This window comes from Mus pahari, chromosome 19 (genome assembly GCF_900095145.1).
Source record: "Mus pahari chromosome 19, PAHARI_EIJ_v1.1, whole genome shotgun sequence".
Classification (NCBI taxonomy): domain Eukaryota; kingdom Metazoa; phylum Chordata; class Mammalia; order Rodentia; family Muridae; genus Mus; species Mus pahari.
This window is the reverse complement of record NC_034608.1, coordinates 15,187,065-15,201,824: the sequence shown is the minus strand read 5'-3', so window position 1 is coordinate 15,201,824 and position 14,760 is coordinate 15,187,065. Positions and strand designations below refer to the sequence as shown.

The 14,760-nt window shown below is 50.4% G+C and overlaps 1 protein-coding gene across 1 annotated transcript in view; it reads left to right on the top strand.

Annotated features, from left to right (window-relative positions):
- Positions 1 to 2,504: 2,504 nt before the first annotated feature.
- Clptm1 (CLPTM1 regulator of GABA type A receptor forward trafficking) overlaps positions 2,505 to 14,760 on the top strand; it is a 32,232-nt gene continuing 19,976 nt past the window's right edge. The window contains exons 1-2 of the mRNA XM_021218617.2: positions 2,505 to 2,588; positions 11,315 to 11,427. Coding sequence (XP_021074276.1) covers positions 2,517 to 2,588; positions 11,315 to 11,427 — 185 coding nt within the window. The 5' untranslated portion in view covers positions 2,505 to 2,516. The remainder of the gene's footprint in view (positions 2,589 to 11,314; positions 11,428 to 14,760) is intronic.

The window sequence follows — 14,760 nt, the reverse complement described above, 5'->3', positions numbered from 1 at the left end:
CGAGACAGGGTTTCTCTGTGTAGCCCTGGCTGTCCTGGAACTCACTTTGTAGACCAGGCTGGCCTCGAACTCAGAAATCTGCCTGCCTTTGCCTCCTGAGTGCTGGGATTAAAGGTGTGTGCCACCACCGCCCAGCTTCAGAGGTTGATTTATGAAGCTGAATCTCTCCTTCCATCATGGAAATCCCAGGGACTGAACTCAGATCCTCAGGATTGGCCACAAGTGCCTTTATCCACTGGGCCACCTTGTTAGCCACAAGTGCAATCCTCCTCCTCCTCCATCTCCTTCTCCTCCTCCCCCTCCTCTTCTTCCTCTTCCTTCTCATTCTTTTAAAACAGGCTTTCTCTAGTCCTGGCTTTCCTGGAACTCACTGTGTAGACTAGGCTGGAGTCAGTCTCAGAGAGATCTGCCTGCCTCTGCCTTCGGAGTGCTGGGATTAAAGGTGTGTGCCACCACCCAGCTCAGACATATCTTCGGATCTTCTTCTTCTAGACTGGGCAGCATGTAACTCAGGCTGACCTAGAACTCGTCGGTGGCATCCTTGAACTTGTGATCTTTACATGTGGACCCTATCACACTTGTCTGGCTTGGAAGCCCGAGCCCTCCTACACAGGTAGAAGCTCTGCTGGTATGACCTGGTATGAACCTGGGGGGAAACTGAGGCAGAATAGGAAGATGACAAATGAAGAGGGTGCACGAAGGAAAATGGGAAGAAGAAAAGGCCTCTGTCTGTGGTCTGGTTTGCTCTTCCTGTTCAGATCCAGGAAATGTGAGGACTCAACGAGGAAGTGAAAACTGCCTACAGAGAGGGTTCATGTTCTCCTACAGTGTGGTGGTTTGGATGGGGATGTCCCCTAAAGGATCAAAGGTGCGGGCTCCTGGTCTTCGGTTGGTGGTACTGTTGGGGGACACTTACAAGGTGAGGCCTTACTGGAGGAAATAGGTCATTTGAAGTGGGCGTTGAGAGTTAAATCCTCCCGACTATCTCCCTCCCTCTCCCTTTATTCATTTGAGGATAAGTTCTCGGCTTCTTGTTCCAACCAGCATGCCTGCTGCTTGCTCCCATGTCCCTCCATCCCCACTACGCTGTACTCTTGGAAACTATAGGCTAAAATAAAATAGTTCAAAACTTGCTTTTGGTCATCACAACAACAGGAAAGTAACTAATACAGACTTCATCAGGAACTATGAAAACCAGGCTGGCCTTGATCTCAGAGATCCGCCTGCCTCTGCCTCATAAGTGCTGGGATTAAAGGTGTGCACCACCACCCTGCTAATTTATTTATCCTTTTTTTTATTTTTTATTTTTTGTTTTTTTTCGAGACAGGGTTTCTCTGTGTAGCCCTGGCTGTCCTGGAANTCACTCTGTAGACCAGGCTGGCCTCAAACTCAGAAATCCGCCTGCCTCTGCCTTCCGAGTGCTGGGATTAAAGGCATGGGCCACCACGCCCGGCCCGATGCCGCAAGTTCTATGCCTGCCACAGCCAGGGTTTCAAGACCTTTCCCTTGACCCAACAACACGATCAAACAAAAAGAGAAAGTAGGATTCTTACGCTCACGTCTGTTGTGTTTTATCCCCAGTATTCCGGAGACTGAGGCAGGAGGATCAGGAGTTGAGGCCGGCCTGGGCTACAGAATGAGATCCTGTCTTTGTGTTTAAAGATTCGAAGTTTTGCAAGAAAGTATAGACCCCGCTACTGGAAGACGAGTGCTAAAGCAAGCGGCCTAAAAGCGGCTAGGGTCCGGGATGGAGAGATGGCTCAGCGGTTCAGAGCATCATCTGCTCTTCCAGAGGTCCCGAGCTTACGTCCCAGCAACCACCCGGCGGCTCACAACCATCTATAAGGTGATCCGCTGCCCTCTTCTGACATAAAAGATACAGGCAGTGCTCGTGTACGTAAGACAAACCGAATCTTTTATTTGAAAAAAGAGACTCGGGTCCCATTTCCAGGTGCGGTGTCCAGATACGGCCTAAGGATGAACTACAGTCTCCGAGGATTGACGACGAAAACTTAAGTCAAGGAAATCCTAAGAACTAGGTAAGGACCACCCCGCAGGTCGAAAATCCGCAGCGGGAGAAGGGTTGGCTCTTCAAAAGGGGCGTGGCTCTAGCGAACCGCTACGGTGGCCGGAGAAGCTCCGAAACCATCGCCTGTGCGTAAAACCCGAGGAGAAACGGCGATCCGGACTGCGGTAGGATCAAAAAAAATAAATAACCATCCACCTTGGCCGAGTGTAACGAGTAGAACCCACGAGAAGAGCATTTTAGACTAGAAAGTTCAAGCACGCGGAGAAGTCACTCCCTGCGATACCCAAAAAACCCACCTGCGGTGACAAGGGACGGAAGACGCGTACGGTGGCCGAGTCGGCCCTTCCAGAGGGCGTGGCTTGAGGCGCTGCCTGCGGAGACGGGAGCCCGGTGGGGAGGGCTCAAGTGTGAAATCTCGCGCGATCGCGCTGGCGCCGACGGGGACGGGGCGGGGCTGGCGGCGGGGGCGGGGACCCGGAGCAGGAAGATGGCGGCGGCGCAGGAGGCGGACGGGGCCGGCAGCGCCGTGGTGGCGGCCGGGGGAGGCAGCTCTGGTCAGGTACGGAGGCCGAGAGGTGCCTGAGGGGGCTCTTCCCTAGCGGGGGGCCCCCTGCAGGGAGTGTCTTGGCTTTTTTTGGCGGAACCGGGTGCACCGGGGGCTCCATGCCCCAAAGGGACCTTGACGATTGGGCCCTGGCGGCGCCGGGCCGCCCGGGGAGGCCGGACGGTGGCGGGAAGCCGGCTCTGTTGCGCGCCGGGCGTCCTGCAGGCTCGCGCCGGGCGTCCAGCGGACTCCTTGCTCGAGCTGAGCCGAGGGTGGCGCGGAGGGGCGCAGACTGGGGAAGCCAAGCGTCCTCGGCTGTGGGGTTCCAGCCTCCAGCACTGTGCCTGGGGAGGGCTGGTGTTCCCGGTCCGCTCCGCCGTGCCCGGGATCGGGGACGGTGGTTGGGTCATTGAGAGTTTTCAAGCTCAGGGCAAATACGGTAATTGCGGTTGGGGTAGAGGGCACGGGCTGCGGAGGCCGACCGGACCCATTTCACAGACAAGGATTCGAGGGGCCCACAAGACGAAGGCGCTGGTAGAAGGTCACCCAGGTTAGCGTTGGTGTCCGTGGGTGGTCTGGACTGAGATGGGCGCATTTAGCCCAAGCTGATTCAATAGAGAAAGGGGTCCCGGCGCGTTTGCCTCCTATAACCCATTACCATCCCCAATAAACTGAGACCTCAGAGCATAGCAGTTCACTCAGGCTCCGTGCAGGCTTTTGCTGGAATTGATGGAGTGGAAGCAAGGTGCTGTCGACCCACCCACTGGGATGTCACTGACGTGTAGGAGGCAGCTCAGGGGTGAGGAGTATCGACTGGGAGGGGTGCATGAAGCTGACTGGATGTGACCTTGGACAAGTTTTCTTCCTTTGGGTCTTTATTTCCCCAGGGGTTAATGGGGGAGTTGGACGAGAGGTCCCGCCTTATGGCTCTAAAGCTGTCTCCAGTCATGTCCCTGCAGGGAGGGGCGTGGGAGAGGAGATGGTAGTGTAAACAGACTCAGGAAGTGACAGAAGTCGGGATGAGGGGCTGTAGGGTCTCAAAGGAGGGGGGCAGATACACTCACAGTGACAAGGTAGGACCCACCTTTTCTGCACTGAGGCTTTCTGGCCTTTCCAGCCAGACCTTGGGTGCACGCAGCTCAGGGAATTGCTGGTTTATCCCTGCTGTGGTGAATACACCAGTGGGGTCTGCAGGGACGTCCTAGCCTCTGACCCTTGGCAGGGGTAGCTCCTGTAAGTTTCTGTTGATGATTGCGTGTCAGTGGTGTGAGAGACTGTTGAGCTTCCAGTCCCATGCGGAGCCTCTCTGGTTCCAATCTCTGCTCTAAATCTTTGGTTTGTGACTTCGGTCAGAGTCTTCCTATGCAGCTAGGGCTGATGGTGACCCTTCTGCTCCATCCTCCCAAGTACTGGGGTGACAGTACTGCTTCTAATCCTAGCTTACGCTTGAAAAGTTTTAATACTCATCCTTTGGCCTTCAGGATAAAGTACACTTTTTTTTCCTTTTCCCTCTTTTTTTAAGCAGATCAAGATCTGGCATGAACTGTTTTCTTTAGACTAGACTAGGCCTTCTTTGTTCTTTGTTCTTTTTCTTTTTCTCCTCCCCCCCTTTCTTTTCTTTTTTTTCCTTTTCTTTTCTTTTTTTTTTTTTTTAAATTTTTTGAGACCGTCTTTGTAGCCATCTCAAGTTTTTGTAGCCCTGGCTGGTCTAGAACTCATAGAGTTCTTCCTGCCTCTGTCTCCCAAGTGCTGGAATTAAAGGTGTGCCCATTATAACTTGGCTTGTTTGTTTTAGTAGTTCTGGAACTCACCCTGTAGCCCAGACTGGCCTGGAACTCAGAGATCCACCTGCTTTTGCCTTCCAAGTGCTGGGAATCCAACTGTGAGCCACCACTGTCCAGCTTACAAACACCTTGGTTATTGACATTTTGAATGGCAAATTCCTCAATGTGGGGCTGCCCTGTGCACCTTAGGATGCGTAGCACTGCCCCTGGTATTTGCAGACTTTGTCAGTAGCATGTGTATCCTTTCCTGATCCGACAATCAAAAATGTCTCTAGAAGTTTCTAAATGTTCTTGGGATGGGGGCAGGGGTGGTGGAGACAGAATCACCTGTGCTAGAGAGCCAGCTGACTGGAAGAATGGCATCTACTGTGAACCTCACCCCTAGACTGCTTCCAGTCTCCTTCCTTGGTGTTTTTGCCTGTCTTCCCTCTTGGGTCTTCTTTTCTGCTCTTTCACACAGTCCTCAGGAACATCGACTAAGGAGCTCACCCGAGAGCAGCTGTAAATACAGGGCATGTGCAGGATCACATGAGGATGGGCAGGTTTTGGTTTTGTTTGAAGACAAGAGTCTCACCATGGAGTGGAGTCCAGCCTCAGATTGAGAATCCTCCTGCCTCAGCTTCCTGACATGACATGCCCCACTGCCCAGATGATCCTTAGGTCTCAGGTCTCAGGTTTCCTTCCCCTAAGAAAGAAATCCTCTCAGACTGGGTCAGTTGTGCCCTTTGGGCTCCCCCATGGGTCCTGATGGCCCAGCCTGCCCACTGTGTGTTGTGACTTTTGGTCAGCCCTATATCTCAGCTTAGGCTGGGCAGAGGAAATGGTAAGTTGGAGGAAGTTTTGTTCGTTCTGTTTTATTAATGGTATAGGCAGGGAATTCCCAGGATTCCTGCATGACTATCAAGCCCCGCACTGACAGGTGCTCTACCCTGATGCATCTCTGCAGCTGTGAATGGTTGCTGAACCAGAGGCCATGCTGAGATAGAGTGTGAGGTGGTCATGGTGAGTCTGAGCAGTCCTTGAGGACATGGTCCTGTAGTGGTCATAACTGTTTCCCAGACTGGCGGGTGTTGCTGGAGCAGGGGCTGTGATAGAGAGGCAAGAGCAAGCAGGGGCTGTGATAGAGAGGAGAGGCAAGAGCAAGCAGGGGCTGTGATAGAGAGGAGAGGCAAGAGCAAGCAGGGGCTGTGATAGAGAGGTATGAGCAAGCAGGGGCTGTGATAGAGAGGAGAGGCAAGAGCAAGCAGGGGCTGTGATAGAGAGGTATGAGCAAGCAGGGGCTGTGAGGCAAGAGCAAGCAGGGGCCGTGCTTCTCTCCCTACTGCCTTCGTGCTCTCTGCCACCCTCTCCAGCCTGCTGGCTTAGCATGGAGCCCGGGGCCCAGCAGCACTCGTCCCTCAGCTGATACAGGCAGTGGGTAAAACAGGCTCTGCTTTCTTGGACCTCATGTCTCCAGTAAGAGGTGGGGAAGCATAGATAGGGACACAGTAACAAAACATACCTGGCCACAGGTGGCAGAAACTTAGATATATAGCTGGAGTGTGTAGGGAGTGAGCAGTGGGTGTGTGGGAAAGAAAGCTGCCATTCAAATGGGGTCTTTTTTTTTTTTTTTTCCCCCAAGACAGGGTTATTCTCTGTGTAGCCCTGGCTGTCCTGGAACTCACTCTGTAGACCAAGCTGGCCTTGAACTCACAGAGATTGCCAGCCTCTGCCTCCCAAGTGCTGGGATTAAAGGTGTGCACCACCACTGCCTGGCTCAAATAGGGTCTTGGGGAAGACGTCCCAGAGAAGGTGGCACTCTATAAAGATCTGAAGGAGGGACAGGAGGAATCACAACTCTGTAAAGGAAAGGCCACTGATGTCATGGAACTCGACTGTGCAGAGGCCCTGAGGTAGATGATGCCTGGTGTTAGGAAGGGCACTAGATGGGCTAAGCAAGTGGCCAGAGGAGCAGGGAGGCAACTGTGTGCCAGGCTCTGTGAGGAGTGGGCTTTGACGCTGAAGGCAAGGGGAGCCCCAGGAGGGTCACCTCTGTCCAGGTTTAACTTAGATACCTTTACATTTGTCCGATGTCAGTGTAGAGCGTGGTGGCTTTTGATACACTCTGCAGTGACTGTATCAGTTTGTTATGAGTAAAATTGTCTCTGGGGGCTGGTTCCAGAGTTCCCTTCCATCAGTATAAAAATCTCAGATGCCCAAGTCCCTCCTGTAGAATGTGTTTGGATGTGTGCCCCATTCCCCATGCCCAGAGGGGCAGACATGCTGTGGAAGTCACTGCTAGGTTGTGTTTGTTAGGAGGGTTTGACAGTAAAGTCTGTAAATGCAGGACAGAAGCAGTTTGGTTTTGTCGTTTTATTTGTTTAAGATTGATTTATGTGTATGAGTGTTTTGCCTACATATATGTATGTATACTACATGTTTACCTGGTGCCTGCAAAAAAGGTCAGATCTCTTGGAATGGATTATAGATTTTTTTTTTTTTTTGGTTTTTCGAGACAGGGTTTCTCTGTGTAGCCCTGGCTGTCCTGGAGCTCACTTTGTAGACCAGGCTGGCCTCGAACTCAGAAATCCGCCTGCCTCTGCCTCCCGAGTGCTGGGATTAAAGGCATGTGCCACCACGCCCGGCTGGATTATAGATGTTAGTAAACCATTGTGTGATGCTGAGAACCAAACTGGTCCTCTGTAAGAGCAGCAAGTGCTTATAACTACCTAACCGTCTCGCCAGCCTGTTTATTGGTGTTTGTTTGAGACAGTTTCTTTATAGCTCTCAATGTTCTGGAACTATGTAGGCAAGGCTGGCCTTGACTCTACTACCCTCTGCCTCTGCCTCCCAAGTATTGGGATTAAAGGCATAAGCCACCAGCCAGTTTTACTGTTTTGTAGAGAGAGGATCTCATGTGTAAGCTAGGATGACCTTAGACTTAAGGCAGCCTTCAGCCATTCCTTCCCGAGTAGGAATTGCAGGTGTGCACACTTGAACCCTGGGGTCGTGACGGCCCTTGAGATAGATGAGTAGATCACAGAGACCAGATGAGTCTGGCAGCCTGTGTTTGATCCCTGGAGCCTACTTAAAGGTTGACGGAGAACTTTATGTCTCTGAGCTTCACACACATGATGGAGCACACACATTCACACATATGCACCATACAAATGTACAATAATAGTATTTATGTATTTACTTCTTTGAGACAGAGTCTCTGTATGGAGCCTTAACTGACCCAGAACTCCATATGCAGTCCAGGTTGGCTTCAAACCCACAGAGACCTTTGGAGTTTGCCTCCTGGATGCTTGGATTGCAGGAGTAGGCCATCACATCAGCTAAACATTTTTTTTTTTCGGGGCCTGGAGAGCTGGCTCAGACATTAAGAGGCGCTGGACTGCTCTTGCAGTTCAATCCCCACGGCCCACATTGGACAGCTCAAAAGTCATTGCCTGTAACTCCAGTTCGGGCTCAGCCACCTCTTCCGGCATCCAGGGGCACCTGCATTCAAATGTATACACCATGTGCCTGCACACAATTCAAAAGAAATTCTGGACAATGGTGGTATACGCCTTTAGTTCTAGCACTTGGTGGACAGAGGCAGGAAGATCTTTGAGTTGGAGACCCGTCTGGTCTGCATAGAGAGTTCCAGGACAGCCAGGGCTATATAAACCCTAACTCAAAACAAAGCATTTAGCCATGGATGGATGGATGGATGGATGGATGGATAGATAAAATCTTTGGGTTGCTCAACAGTTAGGAGCATTGACTGCTCTTCCAGAGGACCAAGATTTGATTACCAACACCCACATGGTGGTTCATAACCTTCTATAACTCCAGTTCCATGGGATCCCATGACCTCATCTGGCCTCTTCAGGCACTGGGTATTTACATGATACACAGACATATGTGTAGGCACAACATCCATATCCATAAATATTTTTTAAAGGGCACTTGTTCTTGTCCGTTCACACACTAAAGTGGTTTAGGGACCAATGAGATGGAGCAGTGGGCAAAGGTGGGCATTGCCAAGCTTGTCAGCCTGGATTTGATTCCTGGAACCCACATGGCAAAAATACAAAGCCAGCTCTCACACTGCCCTCTGACCTCCACACATGTGTCCCCACACACATGTGCTGTGGCATGTGTCCCTCCTCCCATAAAATAAAAGAGACATTAAGAAGAAGAAGAGAAATGCTTGTATTTACTTCACTTCTCGTATGTGAGTATTTGCCCACATGTATCACGTGCATACCTGGTACACATGGAGGCTGAAAGAACGAGGGTATCCGATCCCTGGAACTGGGATTGCAGAAAGTCGTGAGCTTCTGTGCGAGTGTCCTGTCTCTTGACTCAGGATTCTTCCTTGCCCTCCCACTACTGGGGATGGGGCCCAGGGTCTGGTGTACCCTGAATTCAGGGAGTACCGAGCCATGGCCCCCACCCCACCCCCATTGTGAAGTCTAGGTGGGCATTAGCTCAGAGCCACCCCTGTCTCCTTACACTGCCAACAGCACTTTGAGGGGCTTTCTGACTGTGGCCATGCTCCTGGGTACGAGGAGCTTACCTCATGGGTTTGGTCTGCTTGTCTGTGGGAGTCTTCCCAGCTGGATTGTCCATCACTGTACGGGACGAGACCTGGAAGCAGTCAGGGGTGACTTCAAATCCTGGCCTGGTCCCCACCTCTCTTCTTGACTCTGAGTCTATCCAGACTTGCTAGAAACCTGACCAAACTCAGCATCTGCAGAGTGAGGACCTTATAGCGGGACATGTCTGCTGGCCCTTATAGCTGCACATGTCTGCTGGCCCTTATAGCTGCACATGTCTGCTGGCCCTTATAGCTGCACATGTCTGCTGGCCCTTATAGCTGGACATGTCTGCTGTCCCTTATACTTTTCCCATCGTTAAAACACCTTTCCCTGGCTTCCCCATGTGACTGTTTCAGTCTGAGAGACTCACTGAGATGTCATTCCAGTCTTTGTGGGTTCCTACCTTTGTCCTGGTGGCTCTCACCTTCTGCTTATTTCTCCAAAACATATTTCTGTTTATCTTTTTTAGGAAGAACATTGAGTATACCATACAAATGGCTGAGCAGTCACTGGAATACTGCCTGTATATTTACCTTAAAACAGACAGACAGACAGACAGACAGACAAGGACAGGCGTGGTGGCACATCCCAGCTAGAGACAGGTAGATCTCTGTGACTTTGAGGCCAGCTTGGTCTACAGAGCAAATCCAGGGCAGCTAGACTTCTACTGGCTATTACACAGAGCAACCCTGTCCTGAAAAAACAAAAACAACCCCCCCAGCCAAAAATAAACAAATAGAGCTGGGCAATGGTGGCGCACACCTTTAATCCCAGCACTTGGGAGGCAGAGGTAGGCGGATCTCTGAGTTGGAGGCCAGCCTGGTCTACGCAGCGAGTTCCCTAATAGCCAAGGCTACACAGAGAGACCCTGTCTTTTAAAACCAAAAAGTAAACAAAATCAGGCAGATAGATGATAGGCTGATGGTTGGTAGGTAAATAGGTAGATGATAGAGGACTAGACAGGTAAATAGTTGATAGGTAGGTAGGTAAGCAGACAGCAGTTTTGTTTTTCCTTTTTACTCACCTCCTCCTGAGGGCTAAGGGCTGGGGTACATGGCAGCTGCTGCTGCTCCTTTTTTTTTTTTAAGATTCATTTATTATTATACATAAGTACACTGTAGCTGTCTTCAGACACTCCAGAAGAGGGAGTCAGCTCCCATTACAGATGGCTGTGAGCCACCATGTGGTTGCTGGGGATTGAACTCAGGACGTCTGGGAAAGCAGTCAGTACTCTTAACCACTGAGCCATCTCTCCAGCCCTAGATCCTTTTTTTAAAAAAAGATCAGTTTATTTTATTTTATGCATATAAGGGCTTTGCCTGCATGTATATATTTGTACTATATGTGTGCCCAGTGCCTATGGAGATCAGAAAAGGATATTAAATTCCCTGGAACTGGAGTTACAGATGTTTGTGAGCCACTATGTGTGTGCTGGAAACCAGACCTTAGTCTTCAGAAAGAGCGACCTGTGCTGTGAGCTACTGAGCCATCCCTGTAGTCCTCAGGTCCTACCTTTGAAGTCTGACAGGATGGGACAGCCAGTGGGAGAGACGAACACAGGACTGGAGCCAGCAGTGTCCAAAGAGAGGCTCCCAAATGGCCCTGCTCTGGACTCTCTCCTTCCTAGCTGTCAGTGTCTCTGCTTCTGAGAGAATCCTTGTGTTTTGAGGCAACCTATGTGAGAGATGATTTCTTTCCATTTTATCCCCACCTGATTCTTTCTCTTTGGTGTCTTGCTCCTGAGTAACCCAGACAAGTATCTTAATCTCTCTGAGCCTTTGTTTGCTCAGTTGTCGAGTGCAGCTATATTCAGAGCTTGGTGCTCCACAGGGTGTACAGGATGGGTGCTTGTATACCAGCTCACAGCGGTGAGGTTCTGCACCAGTCTGTCTGTCTCACTGTTGGACAGCCCCTGCTGGAGAACTGGCGAGCAGGGGCTCAGAGCCCTCACGCCCAGGGAAGGATCTTGTGGATCAGCCCCAGCTTTTTGTGGTAGCCAGCTGCAGGGCCCTAGGACAGCCTAGAACAGTGCTCAGCGCACAGTGTCCGACTGTCCCTCAGCTGCTGACTGCATCTGTGCCTGCCCTGCTCCAGTGCACTGTGATTTAATTCTTAGGACCTGAGTTTCAGGCCTGGCCACAGCTTCTTGTTAGCACCTGCTTTTCAATGCTGCCCCCATTTGGGTCGGTGCTGATAGACAGGTCCCTATAGACTAAGGCAGCTCAGGACTGTCCCCAGCATCAGTACCTTTGGGGAGCAGTTTCCTCTGGAGCCCTTTCTAGCTGGGAACTACTGGTTGTGCCTTCTCTGAAGATTGACAAAGTCTCGGCCTCTGAATTCAGGGTACCCTAATCAGCCCCCCTTACCCTATTCTCTGTTCCCCCTACAGGTGACCAGCAATGGCAGCATTGGGAGGGACACGCCAGCCGAGACCCAGCCTCAGAACCCTCCACCCCAGCCAGCCCCCAACGCCTGGCAGGTCATCAAAGGCGTTCTGTTCAGGTGAGCATGTAGGCTTAGGGTTCCCACTCTGCAAAAAGCAAGGCTGGGGAGAGGGAGCAGTGGCCAGGGATAGCATCTCCACATTGGTGGTGGTGGAGGGGAGGGCTGCGAACACAGGGGCCTCAGGACCTGTGTGCCAGAGAAGGACCTTGTGGATAAGCCATAGCCTCTCACCGTCTCTCCCCAGTAGCCACCTTCTTTATTGGTGGCTGCTGAACCCCTAAGAGCCCCCGGACAGCATTCAGACTAAAACGGTCCTGTTTTACTTACTTACTTATCTACCCGTGTTTGTTTTGCTTGGTCTGAGGCAGGGTTTTTCTATTATGTAGCCTTGGCTCTTCTGGAACTCACTCTGTAGACCAGGCTGGCCTTGGACTCAGAGCTCTGCCTGCCCCTGCCTCCTGAGTGCTGGGATGAAAGACATCCTTTCTGAGCCATTACATCAAGCCCCTTACTTCAAGACAGGGTCTCACTACGCTGCCAGGCTGGACTGAACTCACTGGACTGAACACCCAGGCTTGAGAGTTTTTTCTTTTTTTGTTTGTTTGTTTGTTTGTTTGTTTTTTTAAGATTTATCTATTTATTATATGTAAGTACACTGTAGCTGTCTTCAGACACCTCAGAAGAGGGCATCAGATCTCATTATGGATGGTTGTGAGCCACCATGTGGTTGCTGGGATTTGAACTCAGGACCTCTGGAAGAGCAGTGCTCTTAACTGCTGAGTCATCTCTCTAGCCCAGGCCTTGTGCTTTTACATTACATTGAGTTGTTAACCTTGTGGGGTGTGAGAAGGTGTGTACATGACAAGGTGCACGTGTGGACATCAGAGGACACCTGAGGAGTCAGTTCTTCCACCATGTGGTCCTGGGGGTGAAACTTGGCTCGGAGGTCAGGCTTCGTAGCACACACCTTTACTCTCTGAGCTAGCTCACTGGCCCAAGTCCTCGAACCTTGATCCTCCTGCTTTGGCTTCCCAAATACTGAAAGGACAGAGGCCCAAGGAGTCTGGCTGAAAACTCAGTTTGTATCCAGGCACTGGGAGGGGAACAGATTTTATACAGGCAGTTGGAGAATCTGCCTTAGTAGGGTTTCCCTAAACTCAGGAATCATCTGTGCTCTTTTACAACATGGTGTATATACTAAGTAACTGATGAGCACATGCTCACGTCACTGATATAATGACATCCTAAGTGTATGGGACACATCTGTGTCCTCTGTTAGCAGTGGCCTTAGGCTAACCGTAAAAGTAAGTTTAGGGGCTGGAGAGATGGCTCAGCGGTTAAGAGCACTGACTGCTCTTACAAAGGTCCTGAGTTCAGATCCCAGCAACCACATGGTGGCTCACAACCATCCATAATGAGATCTCTTCTGGAGTGTCTGAAGACAGCTATGGTGTACTTACATATAATAAATAAGTAAAATAAAAAAAAAATAAGTTTAGTGTCCTATTGACTAGAAACAGACTCAGAATGTAGCTCCTGCTGGCCTATGACTCCCTTGCAGGGGTCCTATTGGCTCATAAAAGACAAATCATAGTACAAGTTTATATTTATTCAGTGGAGATGCAGGAATTTATTGTTGATTTGAAAAAAGGTCTCACTCTCTAGTCCAGTGTTCAGACATGACAGCCGTCATGTTCCAGCTTCTTGGGTGCTGGGTTTACAGATGCGAACTACCAGGTCTAGCAGATGTATTTAATATTTATAGATATTAGGAACAACCAACATTTTGTCTAAAATAAAGACAATGACTGACAAAGTTGAGGGAGTACAGCTAATCCATAGAAACATTATTCATTACCATCTCATTAAAGCGCACACCACCTCTCCTGGCTGTGTTTGTTTGTTTTTGTCTTTTTTTTCTTTTGTAGGACGGTTTGAGACAGGGTTTTTCTGTTTAGCTTTGGTTGTCCCGAAACTCACTCTGCAGACAAGGCTGGCTTCTATCAAGAGATCCTCCTGCCTCTGCCTCCCAAGTGCTAGGATTAAGTGTGTATGCCATCACCACTTGATTGTATTTTAAAACTTAATTTGTGTATGTGAGTGTCTGTGTCTGTGTGGGTGGGTGGGTGGGTGTTNGTGGTGGTACAGGTAGGGGGTAGAGTGTTAGCATGTGTAAGTGCGTGCGTTCAGAGGTCAGAGGACAATTTTCAGACCTCAGTTTTCTCCATCTAAGACCTGGAGATCAGACTCAGGTTCAGGCTTGGCAGCAAGTCCCTTTACTCACGGAGCCATCTTGCTGGCCCTTTTTGTTGCTGCTGTGTTATTTTGTTTGTTTTGTTCTTGACAGACGTTCCCCAGGCTGGTCTTGAACTTGGAACAGTTTTCCTGCCTGCGTATCTTGAATGCTGGTGTTCCAGACCGGCGCGCACCCTACATCACCTTTATTAGCATTCTTTCTTTCTTCTCTCTTTTTTTAAAGTATGGTCTCAGGTAATTCAAGCTAGCCTCAGATTTATAGCAGAGGGTGGCCCCCATTTTCTATTCCCCTGCCTCCACTTCTTACAGTTTTCTTACATGGCAATTACAAGCATGTGCTACCATCCAGTATGCCATGTGTTGTACTGGGAATGCCCTCCAGAGCATCAGGCTGCCAAAGCGAGTGCCCTGCCAACCACACTGCATTCCCAGCCCCTCATTCGAGTTCTCGATGCTGAGCTTATCCTAGGGACTCCATGAAAACCTGTCACCAGAAGGTGTGTGACAGAGGGATGGCTGCTGTTTTAGGAGTCTAGTTGCAGTGAGTACGGATCAGCGCTAGAGCGCTCATCCAGCATGCTTGAATTTTCCCAGCGCCGAAAAGAAAAGAAAAAGGATTTCATGATCTCCATTTCTGTCTCTAGGCACATTCTGGTGGGGGACAGAACTCCCTGCCTGTAGCTCCCAGGTACTGTTCAGCCCCAGACCTGGGTGTCCTGCCATTTGTGCCCAGGCCTCTCAGCCATGGAGCCCTGTTCCTTACCCTGTCTGCCAGCCCTGCTCTGTTGCTCTGTGCTTTCAGGTTTTCTCTTTATTTCTGTGTGTGTGTGTGGGGGGGTGCATATTGTTGATGCACATGTAAATGGCACGGCATGGGTGTGAAGGTAGGAGAACAACTTGTGTGAATCTGTTCTGCTCTCTGTATGGAGCTCAGGTCCTTAGGCTTGGTGGTAAGGGCCCAGCTGGCAGGGCCATCCTTGGGCCTATTCTTTAGGTTTTAAAAAAGTTGTTGGGCAGTGGTGGCGCACGCCTTTAATCCCAGCACTTAGGAGGCAGAGGCAGGCGGATTTCTGAGTTTGAGACCAGTCTGGTCTACAGAGTGAGTTCCGACCTCAACTCCTAGAGATTCCCCCT